Genomic DNA, 27,655 nt, shown 5'->3' with positions numbered 1-27,655 from the left:
CAAAATTATATCCACGGGGATCTTCATGCTTAAGTTAGTAGAGAGTGATGAACAGCAGATAAAAATTTTGAATGTGACAGAGTCTCAGCCCAGAAGTGCCTTACCAATGCTGTTCATTTACCTTCTTTTATAGGTAATTTAGATATAACGTCGAGCACGTGGTCTTATTTTTTATAGTACTAAAGATAATTATCATAATTATCGGGCCATAATCATGGAGTTAATAGGCTGTTTATGTCCACTAATGATCGTAACACGTAGTTGATAATCATTTATAATGGTTAGATACGTGGGTTCACATATTCTGGCATTATGTGATCATGGAAAGATAAGTCGACTATATGTCGGTAGTCATGGAGATCCGAATGAGCATCGATCGATAATTCTGATATGTCGATGGTCATCGATCGGATATTAATCGAGTTATCATAGTTGTCCATTGATGGCTGAGAAAGTCGACTGTCGGTCGGTCAACTGATTGTTAGTCGGCATATTGTGTTTATGAGACGATCTAGAGTCGGAATCAGGGTCGGTTGAATTATCCCAACAACTTCAAATGATCCCTACAAAAGTTTCAAATTAATGACGGCAGTGTTGGCAAATTGTATTATTTGTGCTTATAGCAGAAACAACATCACTATTTGCCAGCTCAGTGATTCATTTGGATTTATCATATATATATATAATAATACTTTGTGAAGGAGTATTGGAGTGTTGCCAACTCAGTTTCTCAAATGAATTTTGGTATACCACTAGGGCTGGAAATGGGCCGGGCTACACCTATATTCGAGTTTGGCCCGAAATATTTTTTTGGATTTGAGCCGGGCTTAGGCCTGAAAAAATTTAAAACATAAAACCCAAGCCCAACCCAAACCCAATCAGGCCAGTCCAATCCCGAGCCCAAGCTTGAGACCTGGCCCAACCCTCTCCCTCTTCCCTCTATTTCTCTCCCCTCCCCCCTCTCTCTCTCTCTCTCGAAACTTTCATACACTTTGCCGCCTCCCTCCCCAATCGCCGGCCCTCTCCTCCCCTCCTCTGTCGAATAGGGAGAGGTTGTAAAGTCGTCACAGGGATCCCAACGATGAGGTCGAGGCCATCAAGGACGAGGGAGACCATAGTGCTGGAGTCATCGCAGGAGATCCATCCTAATCACGGGGGCAGGTGGAGGATCCCTCCAATGGATGCTTCCAGGAGTCGATGACATCGAAGGAGGGTTGGCGCGGATGCCATTTTTGTACTCCGGGAGGGATCGAATGTCATCGGAGGGTGCGATGGCGGAGAGCCGGCCGATGAAGGTGAAGATCGCATGGAGAACGAATGTTAGAGGACCAGATGTCGTCGGAGGATGGATCGTGCGGTGCTCTCTACTCTGCCAATCTCTCGAGAATCAGACGATGATGGGTTGGGATAGTTTCTGGATGACAGACGGACAGGGCGGCGGATGAACGAGACCGAAGGTGGATGGACAAAGCTAGGGTGAAGAGAGCGATGGGGGAAGATCGAGAGATGGGTGCATCAAGTGGAGAAGGGATTTTAAGCAATCGGACAGATGAATCGATTTAAATTTTAAGGTGAGTCCTAATTGGCCAAGATTGGACTTACACTATTGCTTGGGTTAAACTCATTTAGAATCATGTTTAACTGGGCTATTAGGTTTTTAATAGGATTTTTCAAGCTATTAATCGGGCTGAGATTCGAGCTCGAGCCCGAATCGGGCTCAGACCAGGTCAAAGATATGCCCAAGCCGGCTCAAAAGACAAACGGATCCTATATTGAGGTCCAAACTTAACCTAAACTATTTCGACCAATTCAAAGTCCGACCCAAAATCGGCTCGGTCCGAGCCTATTCTAGCCCTATATACATTTGAAAAGAACATTTTTTATATTAAATTATATTATTAATATATATTATTATATATTTTTATAATTAAAGCATATTTATATAGCTAGCGAGAATATAAAGTGATTTTAAAATTTGAATAAATATTATTTTATTATTTATATATATATTTTTAATCTAATCAAATTAAAAAAAAATTATTTTCGTATATTCAATCCTACACGACATGCAGGTCTTTGATTAATTTTTAAAATAAAATAATTTATAATAAATTATTTGTTGTTATCTTCGATCACAATAGACAAGAATGGATATGACAAAATAAGAACCTGCGGTTTGTCTCAATCGTTGTTTATCTCCCATTCAGTATATAAAATTTCAAATTTCATATTACAGTGATCAATTCTTTATTTTTGAAGTACCAAAACCAAGCAACACCATGCCACACTTTGTAAAATTCTCTAGCTAGCCACCGTAACCACACTCGGAGGATCCTGTGCCTCTAGGATCTATTCAGTCCGTACCATATTAAGTATAAGAAAATGATTTAATTATAACGACCTCGCTCTCAAGGCATCTATGTACTACCTTAGCTGGAACAATGCCAACATTTGCTGGCACTCTACTTATACAAGAAAAAATTATCTTCCAAAGGGCTAAATCATAACCAGTGTTACAGTATGTTGCAATTAATGTAGCCTATGACGTAGTTGCATACATTTGGTGGCATTGTACAAGGATTAATAGCATGTCGAACTGAGAATTTTTTTTTTTAAAGAAATAGGTAGGCAACGTCTAACACATTTAATCAAAAAAATAAGAATTTATTATAGTGTAGAAAAAAATATCATGAGTCCCATATTGATCAGAGTTAAAGAAAAGATCAATCTAGCTTATATAGGAGGGAACTATTCTTCCCACGTGAGACATCTTTTAAGGGACAAAATTGTGAAATCCAAAACAGTCCATATAACCATTCTCAATGAATTGTGGGGCTTATTTCTCCTAAACACCACTCTGTGAGAGTATATAGATACGGTTTATGGAGTACACTGATTTTTCTTGATCCTTCTTATGTGAGATATCTGCGTTAGCACGAATGCAAAAGATATGGAAGAAAAAAATGTATTTTAGATTTTTTTTATGAAAAAAAATTTATCATAAACTACTTGTGAGATAGTGGTCGATCAGTATTTTTATTTTTTTTTAATTTTTTTTAATATCTGACCATGGCTATTTAGGATCTTCATGGGGCATAAATTAATGCTTCCAACTGAGATTTGTATTCGATTTCTGGCATACGCAGGATGAGCAATTGTAACGTTGTTGCAAAGCTTAATATAAGGATTCTATCAAAAAAAAAAAAAAAAGCTTAATATAAGGATCTACTACTAGGGTTTTATATAATAGGAGACAAGATTGTTTATAAATTTTTGTCAGTAACGTGTGGTAACAGTTGTCGTGCAACTTGCCATGTGGTTTTCTTACCAAAAAAAAAAAACTTGCCATGTGGTCACCTCGAACATAGAAGCCATGTGATACTCTCAGGGTACCGTACAATTTTTTTAAAAAAAATGGAAGTACAATTTTTTAAGATTGCCGAGGTGGCTCTCCTTTCTCGTGTTTGTTCTTTATTTATTAGACTTGTTGTTATGATGTCATGGATGCTGCTTCTGGTTATTTTCTATTTATTAAATATATTTTTTAATAAAAATGATGGATGGCCATCTTATATTATATTTTATTTATTCTGCTATGGAGGATGTTATTCCACTACTTGATTCTTCATGCGTAATTATGTATAAGCCTCAGAAATATTTTCCAATCAAGCAATTTGAAAGTAATGAAATTAGTCTGACTACCCTACAACATCTCCTGCATTTGATTTGTTCTGGGACCCAGATCCTTTACGGTGCACGATTTGCACTGTTGAATGGTACCATCTTTGGATGGGTAACATGTTGTCCAATGGCGGAGATAAATATATAGCTGTCAAACTAAATGCTGTCTTATTTTTGATTGAGCAATATATGGCAGCCTCTTATTAGTCTCCTAGCTAGTTGCTGTCTCACATTTTTTAGGACTAGTTGACATCTCTTCAAAGAAAATAATTAATGAGTTCAAGGCATATTCTTTATCATGAGCTATGTATGTATTGATGGTCTAGATACGAAAGATAGATAAAAAGCATAAAATATGGACAAGACGAAGATGGTGCCAGACTAAAATTATCTTGATAAAGATGCCAATATATATTAAGTAAAATTTATTTTCATAATTAATTTTTTTTTTAACTATCGTCTATTGTCCTAATACTTGAACATCGTGTTCGATAAAATTGCAAATCCAATGACACTACCATATAAAACAAAAAATTCCTTTCATCTATTGACATGATAATTTTTTACTGTCGTGTTTTGTAGGTTTTAAAGACATTCTTGTCTCACCGTCATAGTCAACTGTGATAATACTATTAGTAATAACAAAATAACAACAATAATTAACCTCATTAATAAGACAGCTAAATTGAAAAAGATGTTAAGTCAATTTTTTTGTAGTTTAGGACAGTTGAACCTTTAATTATCCACCCTATATTCCACACATCTTTTATCTCATGTGCATCCAAGAATCATATCATGGTCTTTTAACTTCCCACTATTTTGTTCAATCATAAATCTTAATTTTGTTTTTTTGGTAAAGCAATCATAAATCTTAATTACGGGTAGCTCATGGGCTTGCATTTATAGTACTTTTACAGAGAGAGAGAGAGAGAGAGAGAGAGAGAGGACCGGTGGATTGGATGGTGGATGAGGAACGATAGATTGCCAGGATATATAACGAGAGATGTGGATGGTGAAAAAAATAGAAACTGAGAAATTACTAGTTGGACCACTAATAAATTCATCATAATGCATGTTGCTATTACATATAATAAGAAGAAAAAGTAGAATAAAGAGATTAAATTTATCACAGTGCATGTTACTATTCCACGTAACAAGAAGGAAGAGAAGAAAATAATAATTATCATTGTATATATTGCTTTTTGATTGGATTAGTTCACGATGAATATGATTCAACTAATAATTTCTTATTGATTGAGACGTAACATGTGGGGTTGCAGTTCTCGTGAAAGAAAAAGGATTTAACGTCCATTACATGAATCCACCGTTGGCCATACAAGAATCACTGTGCAAACTGAGGACAGAAGAGTTTATAATACTTCGAGATCTGTGCATGAAGCGGTCCGACGGTCAAGATTGCAAAAGAAGACCAATTATTCTTTCAACCCGAGCCCAGGGCGGTGTGGGCACACCAACGTGGTTGATTCGAAGCCCCTGGGGGTTGCACTTGTCGGTTCAAGCCACGATGACCCTACTCCATGGTCCCTATCACTGACACGTGGCTTTCCGATTCACCACACCTCCTTCCCTCCACGTCAACCCCCCTTCCAGCTCTCTCTCTCTCTCTCTCTCTCTCTCGCCAACTTATTATATTCTACCCTCATCACCTTAACCTCAAGGACTAAAACCCCACCGCCACACTGACGGACCTAAGCGAAGTGCTCACCACTTCTTCTCTCTTGAACTCAAACTAGAGAAGAAATGGGAAGAGCTCCTTGCTGTGAGAAGGTGGGGCTGAAGAAGGGGAGGTGGACAGCAGAGGAGGATGAGATATTGATGAAGTACATTACTGCCAATGGAGAAGGATCTTGGAGATCCTTGCCTAAGAATGCAGGTAGGAAGCTCTAAATTGGAATAATATAGTTTTCTTCTCTAGTTTTCTTGTTTCAAAGGCTCAAATTGAGCTGGATCACTTAAGACAGCCCAGATGAGGTTACTAATTTGTTGGTTTGGGGGGGTCCGGAAGGGCTCTTAAGGTGTGGGAAGAGTTGCAGGCTAAGGTGGATAAACTACCTCAGAGCTGACCTCAAGAGGGGAAACATTTCTAAGGAGGAGGAGGAGATCATCATCAAACTTCATGCCGCTGTAGGAAATCGGTAATGAACATCCACTTCTTTGGCTACGTTTGGTTGATTGGTTTAGGTACACAAAGGAGACATGAAGCTTAGAATATGTTTAATATCTGTCAAACAACATTTAAAAAGGATACATAATTAAGTGATAATTATTTTTTTAATCTCGCATGAAAACACTTTTCATATTTTTTAAAAAATCGTTTTAAAAATATATTTTTACTAAGAATAAAGCCAAATAAAAATCAACATACTAATGTCATAACTATTCTCATAGATATAAATTTTGTTGTCGTTTTTTTTCTAATTCCGCAATCAAACATTCACCACCTTGTCTTTATTTCTTATATTAATCGTTCCATTTCTTTTTCATTGGATTTTTTTTTTTTTGGATGAAGCATGTTTAAATTTTCTTTTCAGCATATTGGAGAGTGGAGACAAAATTCCATAAATACGGGAGGTTGTGGGCCCGGGAGAACCCTGGTCTGCCGTGCATTTGTGGGTGGGGTGGTGCACGTCCCCTTTGTAACCACTCTTCATTATGGCCTGTCAAACTGCGGTCCCGTCACCAACCGTAAGGTTACCTGCTGCGGCAGATGGAGATATTTTGTATTTTTACTTTTAATTTTTTTCCACCCTTTCCTCCAAAAATTAACCTTCTCTCATAGTTACAAACATATTGGTTTTATTTTTCTCCTTATATATATATAGCTCTCTGCTTATATTATCTCGATTAATTTAAATTAATTATGCATAATGTTGGTCAATATGATATCAATATTGCTTGGTATTTTCCAATTATTTTTTAAATTTCTTAGAAATTATTTATTTAATAATTTCTGAAATCAATATCTGAAAATAGCTATCAGTCTTGTTTTTTTTTTTTTTGGGTAAGGATCAATCTTGGTTTTTTCCTAGTGTCACTCAACAGGCACGCCGTAGGACTGCTAATTGGGCCAGACAAATTTATTGTTTGTTTTTTTTGGTAGAACAAATTTATTGTTGCTTGTGAAAATATAGCGACCGTTTAGCCGACAAGAGGCTTGTTGCGTATTTTATTGAGCAGCAGAAAACTTTACTTGGGTCCATGCGCGTTCGCATACCCTCGTTGGAACTTGTCTGTTTCCTGTCATTCTGATGGTTAGGCTATTTCAATTTTGTTCCATTTAAGTTATTTTATTATGATATATTTTAAGAATTGGATCATTATATTCTCTGAAAGAAAATTATCACCATCTAAATATATTTACATATTTTATTTATTAAATTAAATCGGTCCTACTTATAAGTTACGACATTGTAGGAAGTTCTTTTTCCCCAGCTTTCTTGGCCATAACATCAGCACCAATTAATATAGTTGAAATTAGCCTGCCAACGACTCTTAGATATTGCTGGGTTCATGTCAACAGTATGGCGTATGCGGCTTGCTTGTTGTTTTAGTTCAACTCTTGCTGAGAAATAAATTAACATTGCTTTTCTCTACATTCTTGTGAATTCTCAAATTTATTCTAAGAGAAAAATTCATAAATTTTAATATTATTTAATAATTAAGATATTGAAAAAGCTTTCCTTGGAAAAAAAATAAAAAAACCTCTGATTTCTCTGTTCATGCAACTGCAATTAATTCATCAAATTCAGAGTCATTTGTCAGTTTTGGATCTGAACAATTTATACTGCCACATGCGAGTTCAGTGGCAATAAATAATGGTACAGTAACAGATGTCAAGGAATTGGACAGTATCAAAGCTAATGTTGTCCCTCGTCTTTTACTGTAGGTGGTCCCTCATAGCCGGACATCTCCCAGGAAGAACTGATAACGAGATCAAGAACTACTGGAACTCTCACCTCAGTAGGAGAATCTACAGCTTCCGGACGGCCGGCGGCGATGTGGAGGCCGTGCCGGTGGACGCCAGCAAGCTCGCCACCGGTGGAAAGCAAAGGCGTGGAAGAGTTAGTAGGTCAGCCATGAAGACGAACACAATGAATGGGATTGCTAGAAGAGAGAAGAATGAGAAGGGTGTTGGACTCCCAGGACCATCAGCAGAGACTCCAAGTGATGAGGGACACAGCATGGTTCTGGACCCGGACCAGCACCAAGCTAGTTGTGTCACGTTTGAGGGTCTCAAAGAAGGGGCACTGGGTCCTATGGAAGAAATGGTAAGTGGGCTCCTGAGCCCAGGACCAATAGAGAGTAGTGGACTCTGGGGAGCAAATACTGAGATGGAAGCCATGCAGCTTGGTGCAACTGAGGAGAGTAGTGTGGGTTGGGGGTCTCATGAGGTAATAGAGAATGGAGTCATGAGCTCACGTGAGGAGAGGGAGGGTAGGGCCCTTGTCTTGAATGGGAATGGAGATGGTGGGAATATGGGCTTGGAGGAGGGAATAGGGAGTGGAATAGTGAACAAAGGGGAGGAGGAGGTAGGGTCAACCCAGTTAGACAAGTTCCTGGATTGGGACTTGGGAGGAATAGAGGCCAAGCTATGGGATGAGGTAGGAGAGATGTGGCCATGGCAGTGGGATAGTGTGAATAGGGAGTTGGGGCTACAACGTATGGAAGACTATGGGCACCAAGGAGGGTCACTGGATGGTTGGATTCTTTCGGATGTCCTATAGGAGAGGTCTTGTCGTAGTCGTAGGCTTGATAAGAGAAAGGGGTCGTTGAGGAGGACCGAAGTAATAACTTTGTAGCGTCGTGCAGGTTTGTCGTTTTTTGATGTATGTCGTTTTCCATGTATCCATTAAGGCAGTATCTGCGTGGAATATCCTTGCAAAGTCTGATTAATGTCGCTGTGAGGCTGTGAACTCTCCAACGAGGGGGGCGGAAATGAGCAAATCCTTTGTGCACCGCGGATGGTGCAGAAATCAGACGTGCAGTATACCATTTTATCTAATTAATTTATATAATTATTATTTTTAATATATATTTAATATTTATAAATTAAATTTTTTATTTAAAAATTTTATATAATAAAATATTTATTTTTTTAATAAAATAATAATATTTTATATCTATATTATAACAATCTGTGCCACAAAATCATAATTTTTATCCATAGAATATCATAATATGCGCAGGATGTCATGATATGCGCAAGATGTCATAATTTTTTTTAAAAAATAAAAATATTTTGATCATTCAAAATTTTCAAATGAAAAAGTAAAGCTGCAGGCATTAAATGTGCATTAAAAATTGGTTGGACAAAAATTTTCTTTCTATATTATGATATCTTGGATCATATTATGACATTCTGAGTTATAATACGTCATAGGATGTCATAATCTTTTTCAAAGAATAGGAATATTTTTGTTATACAAAATTTTTAAACGAAAAAAATCGATCTGTAGATATTAAATGCGTATGGGAAAGCGATAACTATGTAGATCAATCAAACAAAATGGTGCATTCCACATCGGATTTTCTACATCGCTCACGGTGCACAAAGAATTTCTCGACGAAAATTATTAGGTGGGTCAGATCTATCATGGCCCAAGAATGAAATCATCTTGAATGGATTCATTTTATCTTATAGTAAAATTATTAGATATATTTATTTTATTCTAGATTTTTGATGGATCTAGTCGATTCAATAATTTCTCAAAAAAAGAAAAAAATAGTGTTATGGAGGGATGGTATCTTCAGTCCCATATTGATTGTATGTCAAGAAGAAGTATCGTTTATGTGGATTGAAATATTCTTTCTACGTGAGGTATTTTTTAAAGATAAAATTGTGAGGCTCGAAATGATCAAAATTTATTGAAGCTCACAAATAATCAGAGCCAAAATGACAGCCATCTGATTCTTTGACTGTAACAAATAGGAAGAGCGAGCTATATGAAAAAAATGATTACGAATCATTGTAACTCAAAAGGTCACTCGACCAGGGCGTTGCATTCTTAATTACCATAGCATTGCTCTAAACTGACTACTGCATGTGGCTTTCTCTTTGCATTGCCTTTCTTTTCATTGAAAAAAGAAGAGCTCTTTTTGCATGTCTTCAAGAATTGCCGTGAGGGAAGGTATATCTCTTCCTTCTGAGGTTGACCCACCTTTTATTCAAGATTGCTCCCTGGAAGGGGCAACGGAGTCTCCGGCTTAGGTAGCCAAAGTGAGCCTAATAATTTATGTGAGCCATGTGGACTTCAAAACTTGGAAGGTGATATCAGTGCTCTGTTCGATTTGGTAGCTCAAGATTTGTTGACCAACGAAGATCGAAAGGAAAGAAAAATGCCAATTTAAATGCAGAAATACGAGAGTTGAAACAATAATACATTTGTAAAATTGAATTTGTGTACATATAAATGCCAATTGAAATCAATGGTCACCTCATGGAAGAAGTTAATAGAGGAAAGAATAAAAAAAAGGCCGAGCGCAATTTAGTTATCCAAGAACCATATATAATGGCTAGGATGCGAGTTATAGCCTATACATATAGGAAAAGAACAAATTCTGCTTTTTTTAAACCATCATTTTAGTGTAATTTATATTTGAAAAAAAATGTTAAGGTATAGGTTCCATGGGCGTAGGACATCCATATATACCAATGAAAGAAGCTAGGGAGGGGTTCTGCTGCTGCTGTAAGTGGTACAACTTCTTTTTGAGTGCCGGGGACCGCGCCGCGGTAATGGTCCACCAGCGGATCACATAAATTAGGACAACTCACAGGCTTTTTTCTGTCCTTTCCAAGGACCATGGTTGGTGCACCCAGCTCTTGCTTTGTTACACTTCTTTAGGTAGGGGGTCCTACACCAACTTCTCGTCGTGCATCCGGCGTCATTTTTGGAGAAGGGGCATCAATGCTCTTGGTACCTTACGATTGGCGCAGAGCCTCGGTTGGCCCTCTTTTGTGCCCCTCGTGGAGGGAGGGGAAGATCTCTAATTACAGGGAGGATCCCGAAGTAAGGGTGTCAACAAGAATGAATATCTAAATATTTTATTAATTTTTAAATTAAATAAGATGATGTTAATCTTCGATGATAAATTTAAAAATAAAAAATTATATGATTTTGATATTAATTTTGATGAATTCTCCGACTCGAAACCAAATCTGATACCGATTCCAAATTGAAACATATCCGGAGACTCTTGAAGTAGGAATGCCAGTAAGAATGGATAACCAAATATTTTACCCATTTTTGAATTAAATAGGATGATTTTAACCAACATAATTAAATGGGGATGGTCTCCATGATAGTTTTAAAAATAAAAAAATATTTGATTTTGATTTTGGTAAAGTCTCCGATCCTAAATCAAACCCAACACTCAGCTCGAAATCGAACATATCCAATATTTCTTTGCATTCTTTATATTTAGTAAAAATTCAAACGCTCGGTCCCATTCAATCTGGACCATCCATAGACCATGGATGGATAAATAATTAAATAGACAAACTTTAGAGACCAGAGAGCTAGCTTGTTTTCTTCCGATCAGCTCTTCTTTACGGTTATCATATTTATTGGACTTATTTTCTTTGATATACTTGAACTTATTTTTAACTTAGATTATTATATTTGTTGGATGGATATATTATTACTTTAAAATTATTGAGTTTGTTGGATGATTATATTATTATTTTTGGATATATTTATTAGTTGAGTTGGTACAATCTTATGAAAATTACAGATGATATTTTTAGTTTATATATTTAATTATGAAAATCTTAAAATAAATAGAAAAGTTAAATGATTTTTTATTTTTAATTTCAATTTCAGTTTTGCACTTTTTTTCATGGTTTATTTTAGAAATAATTCGGTATCGATTTTTGGAGAGCAATGGTGGATTTTGGATTTGGTTTATTTTTTCACTAACCATGTCAAATTCACCTTGTTGACATCTAAAGCCATCAAAATGGGTTGTAGTCCGCGGGCTGGCTCATTTAGGCCCTTAAAATAATAATATTGGACTAGTATTTTGACAGTCTATTTAATAAAAAGATTTTTTAGTCTCATCCATTTATGGCCCGGCTCGTGAAGGGCTGACCAGTCTAGCTCGTGGGCTGACCTGTTTATTAAAAAAAAATAACGTAATTACATAAATTGTTAAACATTAAAAAGAAGATTTAATATTAAAGTCAGTAATGTGACTAACTTTTTATTAAGCACCCCAATTTTTTTCTTAATATTTAAATTAAAAATTATCTAAAATATTTTAATTGAGAATAGAGACTGAATTTTAATGATTAGACTTAATGTTATTTGAACAATATTTATTACTTATTGGTTTCTTTGATTTTATGGAGTTTAATTATTTTATAATTTCTTTTATAGAGAATGGAGATTATGATATTATTACAAACCTTTTAGAGTTATTTTATATTTTTTTTTGGTGTTTTAAAATTTGATGTGGAGATTGATTTTATTTATTTATTTGATGAAGTATTATGTTTGAGAATTTTTAAATTTTTTATAATTATTTTAATATTTTGATAAGTTATAAGAGCTGGCCCGTTTAGGTCGTTCACCTATAAGGGCTAGGATTGGGTTGCCTATTTGATAGTCCGTTTATCAAAAAAAAATTTTTGCCCTAATCCTAATGGGTCTGGTCGGACCGGCCCTCCATGGGCCAGGCCAGCCCATTTTAACGGCTTTATTGACATCCCTATGCTGAAGGGCTCTTCATTTATCCCAATGTAAGAAATCCAAATGCTTGGGTTGGGTCGAGTTGCTGCTGGTTGGGTTTTGTCAGCCATTCTTAGACATACTCCACTATTTTGGGCCGACTTATTGGATTCGGACAAGACAGTAATCTAGCTCTAAATACTTAAAGATGCTCCTCCGAGATATCCCACAAAACTAAATAGTTAAAGATGCAACCCCAAAATTTGAACCTAAAATTTCTGATTGCATCCATGTTTAATGATTAATTCTAGAGACAGATCATGTCCTGTTCCCAAAAGGATAAAATTACATGTGGAGCTAAATAACTGCGTTGGATGGTGTCGGCCAAAATGTGCAAGGCTAAGGCGCGACTCATGTTGCTAGTGAAGTCCCATGATTTGCTTTTGATATGTTTAAAACATTTTTTGTTAAATGAAAAATGTAATATTTATTTGTGGTTGGGATCACTAACACCAAAGAATCTCTATATTTATCGAGATATTTTGATTCAGAAATTCATAGAGTGATGCGAATATGGGATATCACATTGATTGTGAACGTAGATTACCTACAAATCAAACCTTAATTAGTATCCTACAACAGTAACCACTCAAATTTGCATGGATGGTTCAGGTTGTATCTTTTGAGTGAAAGAATGATTGATCTTTTTTCGCAACATGAATTATTAGATGATGCTCCATGCAGCTCTCAAAGCATTTCGAATTCCTTAAGTCATCCATCTATATAGATGTTAAAACAACTATTCACAATTCAACAGTAGATGGACACAAAAAAAAGGTGCATTATTCATCCGAGCAAAAGATACAGCCTCTATTCAAAGGACTCAAGACATACATGTAAATTGGTTCACTCTTATATTTTTATTTATTAAAAATAAGAAAATATTTTTCAAGGGTCAACAAGTGTTATATATTAAGGCTAGCACATTCTTGGTGGGGTAATTCATTTGAAGACTCAGGCGACCTTCGTCCCTGTCTTCTTTATGATATTATAGGGTCACCTTGCATGGCAAGACGACTTACTTGATCAATCTGATCTATATAATTTTTTTTCTGTTCTTCCTGGAGAGGGCTATTGGCTGTGAATTTGGTATATTTTGTCACGTCTCTGGATGATCCAAGTTGTGACAGAAACATGACGTAGGTGACCTAATCCTCCATTGTGTCCTAATTCTTGTTCTGATTTAAAAAAAGTGGAGTCTATTTGTGGCACTGAAACCTAGAGTTGTCTTGCTTGACTGACAACCTCTCCAGTCCAGAAAACATGAGCACCAAATTAAGCTGTCATCTGATAGTGGCAATGAGGTGGGTCTTAGTTAATTGTAGTTGGTCCTTTCTTTATTACTTCTCTTCTGTATTGGTTGCACTCTGAAGCCAGTTGGTCTTTGGAAGTCTGAACTAAAAACACCTCTGGCGTGCACGGAGACTACCACCGAATGAACGTAGATGCAGTGAACAAAGAGCTGTTAGCCAGCTGACATCACAAAAGAAGCCTATTTTTGGGAAAGAAGCAGAACACTCTTGAAATTTTACTTTGTTGACCACTACCCAACCATCAAAGCATCAACCAAAATGACTGGATTTAGGTTGTATCCTTCGTGCCAAAGAATGATCGACCTTCTTTCATGCCGTTGGATTGCATTTTGCATGGTTTTGAAAGCTCTCTGGCGTCTCCCTTCCATCCATCAGTAGATCATGAAACAGGCATCGTATTTTAAAAATTATGCAAAAAGTGATCTAAAAGTTTATGCTGCGAAAAAAGATCGATCATTTTTTCCACAAAAGATACTGCTGGCATTTACCAAAACGACTGGGTTGCAACCCTTTTGGATGGAATAATGTCATGCGCAAGGATGTAATCTTGCCTAGTGAATGTATGTGCATTGAGCTTTATATGATAATAGTGGCAACACTTTGATAGTCAAAAAATTTTTGATTGGATAGATGGCATCCACCGATCTTCATTCATTCTTAAAATATATATGGTTGAATCTTTCACTGTTCTTCTTTTTTTTTCCGTTCCTACGGTAATATTGTCATGCTCTAAACCTACTACCAAGGTGAGCACGCGACATGGACACATATGTTACAGGATAAAATCCTATGGAATATGCAAGTTTTACTAGTATCTAGAATAAAATTTGAATAATAGAATTCATCATTTTCAAAAAAAAGACCATAGTTCCATTGTTGTCAAATTCATATATGAATTACATGTTATCAATAGCAATTTCTCTTAATAGTGATTTTACATAAGCATCTTGTTATCGTCAGATTAGCAAGGTCAATCTCAATGACATCTTGGAGTTGATATAAGGACTTTTAATTAGCTTTATAATTTTGGGCTAGTTACGATCAGCATTCAACTCATAACTAACAAATCATAATATCATATTTTTGCTTGTGGCGAGATTCTTTACAGTGTCATGTCTCTTCTTGTGATGAAACTATCCGTAATGCCATGTTTCTGCTCATGATTAGCCTATCTATAATGCCATGTTCTTGTTCATGATGTGGCTATCTATATTAACATAGCTAGTCCAATAACTTTTTTTTATTAATCACTAGATGATGCAAGATTTGATTTATTTTAGTTAATTAGACACTTGCAATTTAAAAATAATTTATATTGGATACACTCATGCATATTAACATTTACAACTACTAGGTGAACATGCAAGGTGATTCTTAATTACGTATATCAACAAGATGCCTATCAGTCCAAGTGTACTCCTAACAAGTCCAATTTAATTTAACATCAATATTTGACATGATAAGAGAAGCTAGCCATTCAACAAAATTAATCCTAACTCTTAGTTTTTCTTTAACCCTAATCCAGCCATCCAACCGTGGTGGATTCGGGATCCTCCCAGTGATCATGCACCACCCGCCTCACTTGAGCGAGGCCTTCATTCTCACACGCTTGGCCGAGTAGCAGTCTTGCTCAGCTAGAAGCTCAAGCTCTAATATGGCCAATGCTCGATTGACTCGACTCGATCTGATGGAGCCATGTCGGCCGAATCCCACAGTGACAAGAACATTATATCTACCGTAGATATACTAATGGATATAGAGATATCCTACCCATTTTGGAAAGGGGTGGTGAAGTGGGGGTGCTTACAGAACTCCACTATTGTGGCCTCTCAGCATAGTTTGCCAAACACATCTGAGATGTGTTTTCTTGTCTAGATGGCATCTGAGATACCTTCAAAAGCACTGACGTTTTCTTGCCCAGCAGTTTAAAATCAGATTCTGTAAGAGGTTTGCATGGTCCGTTCAAGCATCCAACGTGTAGGAAAGTTGCTGAAACAACGGAATCGACTTCTTATTCACTGCTAGATGGCATCTTCTTTATGGAATCATTTTGGAAGGAAAATAAGTGTTACTAGAAAAAGTTGTGGTTGTGGCACAAATGGAGTACTCTGTTGATCAAAAGGAATAATGAGTATTTCAGGGCACTACAGTTGAAGGGGAAGCCTTAAATGGAGGAAGTCAAGTTTCTTTTTTATAGCTGGCTTGGAGGAAACAATGAGAAGAAGTTGTTAAAGATCTCCCCAACCCTATCATTCCTATAATGGCTGCGTCCTGAAACTCAAATTTATCTTTTGTAATTGTGTCTGATTGTGATGTTGTTGTTTGAGGAGTAGATTCCCCTTCCTTGTATCATTCATTTCCTTAAACGAATCAAATTGGCCCTTGGTCCAAGCTTTTCACTCAAAAAGAATTTTATCAGCTTTGTGCTTAAATTTCTTTTCTAATTGCTTTGCTCTCTCAATATATGTGAAACATATTTCTTATGCTTTATGGTAAAAAGCGACATTTTTTTATTTTTTTCAAGAGTTCACAAAAATGCTATAACTACGATTACAACGGTAACAATATGCGATGATGGTGACCTGTATGCAAGCCCATCCACTTTCGGGTTCAGGTGAGAATCCTACAGCCGTGGGACTAAGCAAGTACCAAAGAACCAAAACCATCCACTCTAAAAATTATTGGAAAAGAGCCGCACGACATCCAAAGTCTGATGCGGAGATATTTCTCTTATGAGATTTGGCATATCTATCGTGGGATGAATAGTATGATAGATTTGATAACTTTATTTGTTGCTTAGCATTTTAGTGAAGCTTTGAATGATGTCCCCCTATTGCCAATGTTCTTCGGGAAGATCATTTTTTTTATTTCTTGGGTTATACTCATAAAAGAGTTATATGAAGGGATCGCCTCACAAAAAAAAAAAAAAGCTGTTATTACGAAATTACATTAACAAATACTAAATAATAATTAATTTCAATATTTTAGAGTAGCCAATACTCTGACGCGGTTTGGGATCCTGCCACCGATCACCTCTCTTATTTGTCACCAAACACAGCTTGCCTCTTACTACCAAAAAAAAAAAAAAAAACAGCTTGCTTCCCCAAATGACGTACCAAGATTCGTTGGATCCTTCCTGTCTCCTACTACTAATAAGTACACAAGTAGAATGGCAAATCATGAGCAATTGTGCAAGGAGACAACTATAACTTTTAATTAGACCAAGTCTTCCAATGTCTTGTTGCTATAAGAAATGATGGGAAGGCGGAGTCCTGTTGCAGAGGAATTGTCATACTTTACACTGCGGTCACCTCCCCAAACAAAGCCAACCCTGTACAGTTGACCTTCTGCATCATAGTTATGCAAATTGCTTAATAGTTCTCATACAAAGACAACCTGGATCAGTTAATTAATCTTGGTGGAGCTTAGACTGCGTTAGCTTGAGACAATATGATTTGATTATCTATTTTTTAACCATATTACAACAAGATTAGTTTTGATTAGGATTCTCTCTAGTCGAGCCATGATTGGATTGCCACTCTTCCAATCATGCCCATTTGTAATTAGTGCAATGGTTGTAATTAGGTAGGCTTTACTGCATTGCATAAAACAACACACCTTGTGAAATCTGATTAGCCCAATTCGAACAAAATCATGATTTCAATTATGGATGGCATTGATTGGTGGACTGCTCCTCTCTGGTCGATGTAAGGAGTGCAAGGGATCCAAATACAAAAATTTTAGCCTACATGTTCTTATATTTAATAAGTCTATAAATCATCTTTTCCTTTTTTTAATTAAAAACTGACACATCAACCAAACAAGTTGTGTCATAGAAATTTCTCATGTAGTATTTGTTGTTGTCTCTGGTGCCCTACAATTTTTCCCCACGCCACTTCCTCCTTTTTTTTTTTTAACCTCAGATGAGCTAACATTGTAATTCCTTCAAAATGTATGAAAGTTATTTTCCCCCACCAATTTTACATTAATATTAGTTATCCACCAGCAATTATCATCATGACTAGTTTTATTTTCTAGACAATATACCATATATTCTTCTTTTTTTTTTTCTCTTATGGAAAATGGACTCCTGAAGGCAGATGTTTGTCTACATTATGGTCATTTCTGTACCAATCTTGGAGGTTAAAAATTGTAGAAAGATTCAACTTGATGTAGAAAATCTTGGTGAAATACTTAAAATAATTTTTCAAGTCAATGGAGCTCATGACTTTGACTCCATCTAGCAGGCACTTTCCCGGGAATTCCTTTTTTTTATTTTTTTGAAAAAAAACACACACCCACATGCAAACCCCCGCGTTCTTGGCAAACCGTGTCTGGCCGCATGAAGACATGCAATTCTGTCGCTCCTTTCCACACTTTCCTTTGAGTTACCTTCGAACTCCTAACCACCCCACCTCCCTCTCCATAAATTCTAAGCTACCACGTTACCCTTCCACCCTTATAAAACCCTATCCCTCCCCTTCTTCCCCCTCATCATACCTCCTCCCTACCCAAAAATTTCCTTTCCTTTTCCAATCCTCTCTTCTATCATTGCTACTATTATTGTTGCTATTGCTACTGCTACTACTACCATAACTATTAAGTGATACAACTAGATGGGCAAAAAATAGATGGCATTGGCCAATCGGGCATGGAGCCTACTGCGCTTGGCCCTGATATGGGCTCGAAAGGGTGGTGTCTTGAAACGGAGTGTAATGTTCGACCTCCAACTCCTACCCGCCTACCTCAGGAGCCTCAAGTCTGGCGGTGGCCACTCTGATAGACTCCACTATGGTGAGCGTGAATTTTCCTTCGAAGAGACTCCCATCTTCCAATTCAAGACCCCATCGATGCGGCTCCCCCGCCTCCCTTGCATAACTCCGGCCGTCAATTTCGACATTAATGATGATGACTATATCCTCTTCAAGCGTGAGAAAAAGAATGAATACTCCGATAGAGAATCGGAGACCAAGTGTTCTATGGACAGTGGTGAAGATGGTCAAGATAATGATGATGATGCGGAATTGATGGAGATAGAGGAAGAACGAGGGATTGATTCAAAGGCTGATGAGTTCATAGCAAAGTTCTACACGCAGATGAAGCTACAACGCCAAGTCTCGTTGGTTCAGTATAATGAGATGCTTCATAGAGGCATGAGTTGATTAGGATACACTTGAAAAGAAATCAATGCGCAGATTGAGTCACTCTCTTTTCCTGCATCTGCTTGCTTATTGTACTCGAATGCTTACTTTTCTTGCGGCGGTGTAAATATTGAGAGCCTTTTTTGGATGTATTTACGTACAATTCGCATCTTCTGTTGGTCCCATTTGTTTTCAAGTGAATGAAGCATGATTTGGAATTATGGATGTTTGGACCGTTTTCAAATCTGTGCCTGAATTGAGGCTTGAAGAATAGATCAGTACATAGAAGTTGGGTAAAAGAAAGACCAAGGTGAAGATGACAAACACGCAGTCAGAAGTTAAGCCGATAAATATATAGCTGGGAAAGACTTGGCGTTGGAAGTACTCTGTCTACAGCTAGAAACCTAGTCCTGGAGCGCTTTTTTCTTTTTTTTTTTTTTTTTAATTTTCCTGAAGCATAAACAAAGCTAGGACACATTTACTTACAGGTGACATATCATCTAAGATTGATGCCATCTTATCTGTCCTCCTCTCTGAAAGAAATATAGAAAAAACAATCATTTATCTATGAACAGAGAAAAAAGTTCCTTCGATCAAGCATTGCCCTCTCTGAGGAGAGATGTATCGGCAGTTCCGCTTTGTTAGATGTCTCTTTAGAGTGAAGCAAGTCTGAAAGAGAGAGAGAGAAAGGTGCACGCTTACGAGAAAATAAAGAGTAGTGGAGCCAACAATGGCGAGAAAATAAAGAGTAGTGGAGCCAATAATGAAATGCCATGAGTTTGAAACTATTGAGCTCAAGATGATGTCGAGAAATCAGGAAAGATGGATAAAGAAAGGATGCAAGAGGAGCCCCAGGCCGACCCTCAAGAACTCCTCAGATTAACATATATCCCGACAGTTACAGTAAGAGAAAACTTACCATTATTGTTGATTGCAAAATTCCTGTCCATTTGAGCGCCCAAGAAGATGGTTTGTAGACCTCCTTTGAGCCCATAAATTTGATCTTTTTATTTTGAGAATAGATAATCTCGATCTTCAGATCGATATTTTATAGAACTGAAATTAATTTTGATCTTTAGATCGATATTTTTAAGATAACTTTGATCTTAAGGTCGATATTTGATAGAAATCAAAGATAACTTCAATCTTCAGATCAATAATTTATAAAGTTGAAGATAATCTCAATCCACAGATCGGTATTTGATCATCTAGATGGGCTAAACCTCTCCTACACTCTCTTTCGATAAATTTAATCATCTAGAGAAATTAAAATAGCATCACCATCGCTGTTCTAATACTTACATATTTTCTTATCTCACCTTTTAACCAATTCGAGGCTTGGAGCTTGACTCAAGCTATAATATCATGGTTTGAGCTTGCAAGTAACATTCCATCATATTCCATATGTACAATATGATGCTTCTATGTGGAACTCTTGGACGTGCAACCTTGCACTTCTATGTTATTTTTCGAAATATCCCTCACAAAATGTAAATCCAGGTCTTTTTCTCTTTCAAAGGACAACTCCAAGCCTCCAACTCCTTTATTTATCATTTTTCCAAAGAGCAGACTGACTCTTTTAATTTAAAGAATATTCTTAACCTCTTTCTTGGTTAATAAACTTTTCACCGTGAAACTATTTGCATGGCGGTAGCAACTAAGGATCATCGGTAATTTAAGATCATCTTGATGATCCCATCTAAGTCATCAAACGTGATCTTAGATCTGTTTCTTTGTCTCGGCTATTAAAAATCTATATCACAATGTCTAATATTTGAACCGGCTTGGCCGGGCTTGGGATGACTCATCTAGCTTTACTTTCCACATTGTGCCAAGTTTTAGAACTTATGGTGCACTCAGTGGCAGCCAGGTCTACACCCAACAAAAATGATTCTACGTCGGCACCAGGTCTACACCCACACGGATCCAGCCCAAGTCCAGCCATTTAAAACACTAGTCTCGTGAAAAATTTCGTGCGCGCTTTTGTGTCAAGAAGCTGGACCAAAATGGAACACGATACCACCCATTTAATACGCTCCAATTATCAGCCATCCGATCAAGATCCGACGCAACAGAGCAGTAGTACGTACAGGGACAGTTGAGTCAACTCAAAAAGGATACCCGTTAGGTTAGGTAAGTTCCAGTGTTACCGTTACCATTTGAATTTTGAACAGCGGAGATAAGGGGGGAAGGAAAAGGGGGTTCGGGTTTTGTCGGAAGGAGAAGCAATGGCAGAGAAGAAGATACAAAGAGCTTCCTTTGGCTTCTCATGGGCAGATGAAGTGGAAAGGGAGGAGCGAGAGGAGGAAGAAGTGAAGGCCTTCCGAAGGAAAGAGGAGGAGAAGTCCAACAGGAAGCCGAACCCTTTTGGGGCTGCGAGGCCTCGAGAAGTGGTGCTCGAAGAGAAAGGCGTGGATTGGAGGAAGCTTGATGAGGAACTGGATTACCACTCCAACCTCAGGTGCTTTTTCTTCAAATCGATTTTTTTTTAAACAAACTTTTTAGCATCCAGTGCCTGAAAGTGAACCTGATCTGAACTATGAAGCATATTCAGTACAAATTTTGTGGTCTTTTTCGATATCTTGATAGATTTAAATTATATGGAGCCATGAAGTGCTTATTGAAAGTTAAATGAACTATCTGAAGGCTTTTGAAGTCAGTACACTTCCAGTTTATATGGATTTTTCTCCATGAAGTTAATCCTAAGAAGAGTTTTTATATTGAGAATTAATAGAACTTGCTGAGGAGTTTTGAGAATTCTTTTTTTCTTGATTGTACGAACATCTTATGTAGAATTAGTGGAAGATAAAATTCAATGATCTTGGGGGTATAATAATGGTTGTTTGATTCAAGATTTAAAATCCCATAGAATGGAAGTGTCCCGATTTCTCCATGGACAGGGACGTCTGACAGTCCTGTCTCATCTTGGTGATTGTCCAGGCGGAGTATCAAGATAGATACTCTCTCCCCCTTCTTTCCTTCTATTCTTTTTTATTTTTCTTTTTTCTTTCTTTCTTTCCTTTTTCTTATTCTTTCTTTCTATTCTTTCTTCCTTCTTTTCTTTCTTTTCTTAATTCTCCCTTCCTTCCTTTATTTCTTTCCTTCTCTTTTTCACTCCTTCCTTTCTTTTAGTTTTTTCAGAGAAATGGGATGGCCAGGATGCCCCCCATCCTATTATTGGTTTGAATTCCTTCTCTTGGCGGTGCCGACAGATTTTCTAAGGATCTCCAGACTGGGGGAGAAATCAGCAGTAAGAATTGAAGAAAGAGAAACAATATTTCTCTAAAAAATTTTATTTAGCAGGACACTTTCAGTTAAATTTATTTAACTATTGTCATGGTGGCTTCAATCAGATCTCTGTTCTATAAATTCAGATGGCTTAAGAAATAAAAGTAAGCATGTTATGTGAATGCATAAATTTTTTCAAGATAAAATATAATTTTGATATTTTGATGGTTTATGTGGTCTGTAGCAAACATGCTCTGCTGGACAGCCTTAGGGGGACTTGACATCATGGCATGAGCTTATATTTATGTACTAAAATACGTGCAAATAATTATTTTTGCCCCGGGAGTATGCATATGATTAGCTGCAAATTTTTCTTTTGCAGCCCAACTCATGGCGAATAGAGCACATGTGGTATGTTTAGTTTATAATTCTTAAATATGGTTTAGATCAAGGACTCAGATCTCGGCGGGACGTCGCATGGGATATTGGGATGGGGTACCATGTTTAGTTTATAATTTTTACATTTCTTACATTCCTAAGATTCCTTCACATAATGAATTTAATTCCCTCATTCTCCGCTTGTAGTGTTGGAGTAGTCCAAAGGGCCTCCAAAGGTTTTGGTGCCCTATCCTATTAAACAACATATAGTTTATTTATGAAAGGTAAATATATGGACCTAAGTCCCTCGTGGAGTCACTTAGTGGTGTTAATAGTTATTGCTAGCATTTGTGCTTTAGTTCATTGAACAAGTACTTAGTGGTGTTAATAATCATGCTAATAATGAAATTACACTATATCTTCTTTTTTAATCGTGTCAATAATCAATTTGAAATTACAGCGTATCTTCTTTTGTAGCACCACCCTGATTGCTTCTTTTGTATAATGTATTCACTTCACTTGGTAACACCTTGCATTGATATGTTTATGCTGCTTTTCTCTGAATGGTTCGATCAATAACCTAACCAAGAAAAAAACTTGATGGTTGACCTTCTCGGCACAAAGTCAAATTGTTTAGTAGAGATTGTGGACAGTTTTTCCAATCGTCATTTCATAGAGCTGCATAATGTGCCATATAATTAAAACACAATTTTTGATGTAGATCATAATAGTATGCTGATCTGGTTATATTTGTTCTTCTGCCTTGCCAGGTTCTCCGTTGCCCTGCTTACTTCCCTCCCCCTTCCCCTTTTTCTTCCATCCTCTTTTAAAGACATTGACTTTCCTTGTTCACTTTTTTGATCTTTCCATTCCGTACTTTATTTATAAATATTTGATGATAAACCCTTGAAGAATTTTTCTACCTACCCCTTCAAATGGATTCACCTTCTAAGTTATGTAAGATGACTACTAAGTGTAAAATTCACAATAACATTCATAGTTATTACATACATTTAGTCTGTTTTTGTTCTTCAAATTTGTATTTGATTTCTTTTTTCTTTTTTGCATCAGTGTGGTGTTTTTCTCTTTTTGATTGCACAGGAAATGTTTTCATCTTGGAAAAGTAAGGCCTAAATCCAGTCATATACAAAATTAAAGTGTTAGCTCAGTAATTACAAGCATGCAACTGCAGATTAATTAAAAAAAAGACAATCAGTAACTTTCATGTCTAAGAAGATTATAGCTTTACCAAAATATACCAGATGAATTGATTTTACATGGACAACTTCAAGCTTCTTAAGACATCACCAATTTAGTTTCATATGTTGTCATCAGTAAATTCTGCAAGTATAGGTCTCTAGAACTAGATGATGCCCCTCATATTATTTTACACAGTTTCTTGATGGTTATCATTTATAATCAGACTTTTTTTGGTTTTTTTTTTGACCCTTTTTATATTTAATCGTCATAGATTCAATTGATAAAGATTGTATTTTGTTATTCATGTGTTTGATGTGTGCAGGAAGAACAAGAAGAAGAAGGAAAATATTTTTATGACAACAGCACCAATTAGCAAGCAAGAGCACTCATCCATGGGACTGCGTAACCCGAATCAAAGCAAGCCAGAAATCCAAAATGCAATAACTGTTCGTCCCCACAAGCTGAACCAACATATTGATGAGCTTGTTCCCCCATTGAAGTATCCTCCCAAAAACATCATGGCTCTAATGCAGCAGATACGGAGGGGTCGCACTGATAGACCATATGAGAATGTGGAAAATTTGCATCTGAATCGATATCCATGCAAATCAGACATGATGGGGCACATGAACCATTGGCCAATCGATGCTTCTCATAGTCGGACAGCTCAAGCCCATTTCTGTGTGAACATGACAGAAGCAGGCCATGTTAGAGTTTGTCCCAAATTTGGAACCATGAGGGGTGGTGAGAATATGGGATCAAATTGCAAAAGAAAATATTTTGGAGACAGATATCAAAGTGGAGGAGCAGAAGAAATACAAGCAAATGTAAGAGAATTCATTAACTGTAGGGAAAGTTACAAGGATGATGATGAGAATCACTGGGACAACCTCAAAGATGGAACTGGAAGAAGAGAGAACTATATTCAAGGTAAAAGACTCATGTGTGCAAGAGAAAAAAGGCAAGAAAATGGAAGGAAAATTCTTGTTGATATGAACATGGATAGAGGTTTTCTTGGAATGAATTGCAAGTTTGGAGAAGACTACTGCACTGATTATGTTGAAGATAGGAATGGAAGGAGGAATTATATTGTCTTGGAGTCTATAAACCCACCTAGGAAACCACTTGGATGGGAACATAGTTCACAGAATTATGACGCAGAGTGGGGCAGTTTTGGAGGGACGAAGGATGGAGTTTTTATATCAGCTTCCAAAATGACTGAGCATGTAGGGAGGGAGCAAGAGGGAACAAGAGCAAAGAAGAGCCATGATGCATCACACAAGAAAGGTGCATGCTATGGAGATAATTACAGCAAGAAGAGGGGCTTGCTCTCAGCACCACCCAAGTCTGGTTCTCACCAGAGGAGACAGAAGAAACAAGCTGGGAAGTAAATGTTTCTAGGTGAGTTTTACTGGACCAAGTTGACAGGCAATTGGTCAAGACAGTCCAAATGAGAGGGACTTGAATGCTTTTTCCTAACCATTTTCATCTGAATTGTGGAAGGCTAATGTTATAGGAGATGTTACTTCTGAAGTAGGAGATGTTATACTTGGAAAAGTGAAGTCAGATGGGTAGTGAAATTTCTTTGTAATATTAATATCCATGTCATAGGATTTATGTTATTAATTATACTCAAATGCACCATGTTCATCTATTCTATATTATGTAAGATTTATACTAGGAAGAAATAGTCTATGACTTTGCATAATGGATGGATGGCCAACCCTTTATTCCTGTGACAGGGAAAATCTTTAATATGCACCAACTGAATGCCACCAGTATAATACTCTTAAAGAGACATCATCTGGTGGGAACTGGGAAGGTTTTAGGCTATCACGGCATCACCTTCCAACTAGATTATGGCTCTGCATCACTTTGTCAAGGGACCAAAATTTAACTATTGATGTTACTGAAGTTTAAGCTGGTTCATCCAATGACCCAGTGACTCTTTTGTGCTAAAGAGCAAATTAATCGAGTACAACATTTTCTCCCATTTGTGCATTTTCCTATTTTTATGATCATGTTTTTCTTCTTCAAGACCCTAAATAACAATGAATTGTTGTTCACCATCAGCATCATCATCAGATCTTTTTCCATATATGGCCCAGTGACTCCTCAGCACTCAATGCAATGTTGTTTATCCAGTAACTTGGTGTCTCTGGCACTGCATGAGAGCTGCATGGGGTCCTAAAATTTTGACTTTCAAGAATAAGAAACATATAATTAAACTCCACAGCTTGTTATCCGCAAAAACAAACACCAATGGCGAGTCCCCCATTTATATGAGATGCATGTGGATTACAATATTTTACATTTGAAAGGTTATTAGATGGACTAGAAAAAGTCTTTATATTACTTTTTTTTTTTCTTTTCTTTTCTTTTGTATTGATGCTGGATCGTCACCCTACTTGCTTTCAGTTATCGTTGGAAGAATAATCTATATATATTGGCACATATCCAAATTAAGTGTGATGTAACTGAAATGAGTTGAAATTTGATATAATTCAATCTCATTCTTGATTTGGATGGATTATGTGTTTCACTGAGATATGCAATTAGTATTTGGCTTTATATATTGCATTTTTTGGTGACCCGAAAAAATATCTCAAAAGTGAGAAACTGCAATTCAACCAAAATAGCCAGAAAAGATTAGATAGTTATATACCATAGTTTCTGGCAAATATAGTTATTATTTAACAAAATCTAACCAAGTTACATAGTATAGTTTACTGCCATGGCTTTCTACGTATTAAAACCTATTATGTGCATCAACTAGTTCATTATAACTCTTCTTCGTGCTATTGTCACGGGTTGCATTTGATGCACCATTTTCTTTTAACATGACTTGAGTCTTCTCTCAGGACAACCTGACCTCCACAGCATTAAAAGTTTAAAACCATAGTCTTTCATTAGATATTCTCTGATGGACGAGTACCTCTGTTTCATAATGTTGCTTTTATATCCATATTTATATTGTTATTGTTATATCCATACTGCCAATGTCTAGCAACCAGATATTCGGAATTCAAATTTTGGATGAAATATCTCAGTATTAGGACCTAGGAAGTTATAATATGGATGGGTCTGCTTCCCTTTCTCCCCAAAAGAAAAACAAAAAACTTTATGCGCCCATGCCTAACAAGACCTAAAGTGGTCATGTATAGAAGCATAGTGCATCTCCCCTGGAACTAATAAATGAAGATGGAATACAGATCAAATTTCAATATATGCATATCCATTTTTATTTAACGAATACGGAAATAGATATAAATAATAATTGAATATAAAAATTTATATCCATTTTCATTTTAAATATGTAGAGATACCAATCAAGTCTAGATAGCCATACTTGTTGTGTGATATAAAAAATTTATATCCATATTTATTTTAAATATATATGGATACCAATTGAGGCTGGATAGCTATGTTTATCATGTGATATAAATTAGATATCAACAACATGGATATAAATATAAATTAAATAGTTAAATTTTTAAGCACCATGATAAATTAAATAGGATTACAAATAAATCAGAATATTCAAATACTCATCAGATGGTTGTTACCAATGCTTTAGCAAGTGTTGCACCCTCCCACTCTATTCCTCAAAATTGGGATCTTTTCAAGCATCACTACAAGATCATTTGGTTGATCGTGGATGGACGATAGATTCATCGATCGATATTAGTTTCAAGTGCATGCCAATAGACAACAATTAGTGGGCGCCTTGGGCTATATCCAATGGCTTTAAGGGGGCGTTTGGTGATCTAAATGGGATCATCATGATGATCTAATTCTAGCATAATCTGAACTTCAGTGATCTAAGATCTTCGTATTTTGGATGTCATGGTCCAATGATTAAAGATCTCCAAGTATTTACAAGTAATCTATTTAGTATGTTGTGGGAATCTAAGATTATTAGTCATATAATATCAACAAGACCTCCAATATATGCCAGTAGGATTTT

The 27,655-nt window shown here is 36.6% G+C and overlaps 2 protein-coding genes and 1 pseudogene across 2 annotated transcripts; all 3 read left to right on the top strand.

Annotated features, from left to right (window-relative positions):
* Positions 1–5,351: 5,351 nt before the first annotated feature.
* LOC105057407 (myb-related protein P) lies at positions 5,352–8,573 on the top strand. The gene is made up of 3 exons (XM_010940007.4): positions 5,352–5,575; positions 5,708–5,837; positions 7,589–8,573. Exons 1-3 carry the CDS (start codon positions 5,443–5,445, stop codon positions 8,424–8,426), a joined length of 1,101 nt encoding a protein of 366 aa, XP_010938309.1. The 5' UTR covers positions 5,352–5,442; the 3' UTR covers positions 8,427–8,573.
* Positions 8,574–18,357: 9,784 nt separating this feature from the next.
* LOC105057408 (uncharacterized) lies at positions 18,358–19,235 on the top strand (annotated as a pseudogene).
* Positions 19,236–21,028: 1,793 nt separating this feature from the next.
* On the top strand, positions 21,029–25,388 carry LOC109506609 (uncharacterized). Its single transcript, XM_019854802.3, has 2 exons — positions 21,029–21,343; positions 24,011–25,388. The coding sequence occupies exons 1-2, from the start codon at positions 21,111–21,113 to the stop codon at positions 25,077–25,079; spliced, it is 1,302 nt and encodes a 433-aa protein (XP_019710361.2). The 5' UTR covers positions 21,029–21,110; the 3' UTR covers positions 25,080–25,388.
* The last annotated feature ends 2,267 nt before the right edge of the window (positions 25,389–27,655 follow it).

The sequence above is a fragment of the Elaeis guineensis genome, chromosome 14 (assembly GCF_000442705.2).
Source record: "Elaeis guineensis isolate ETL-2024a chromosome 14, EG11, whole genome shotgun sequence".
NCBI classification, from domain to species: domain Eukaryota; kingdom Viridiplantae; phylum Streptophyta; class Magnoliopsida; order Arecales; family Arecaceae; genus Elaeis; species Elaeis guineensis.
The sequence above is the reverse complement of the archived record's forward strand: the minus strand, read 5'-3'. Positions and strand labels throughout refer to the sequence as shown.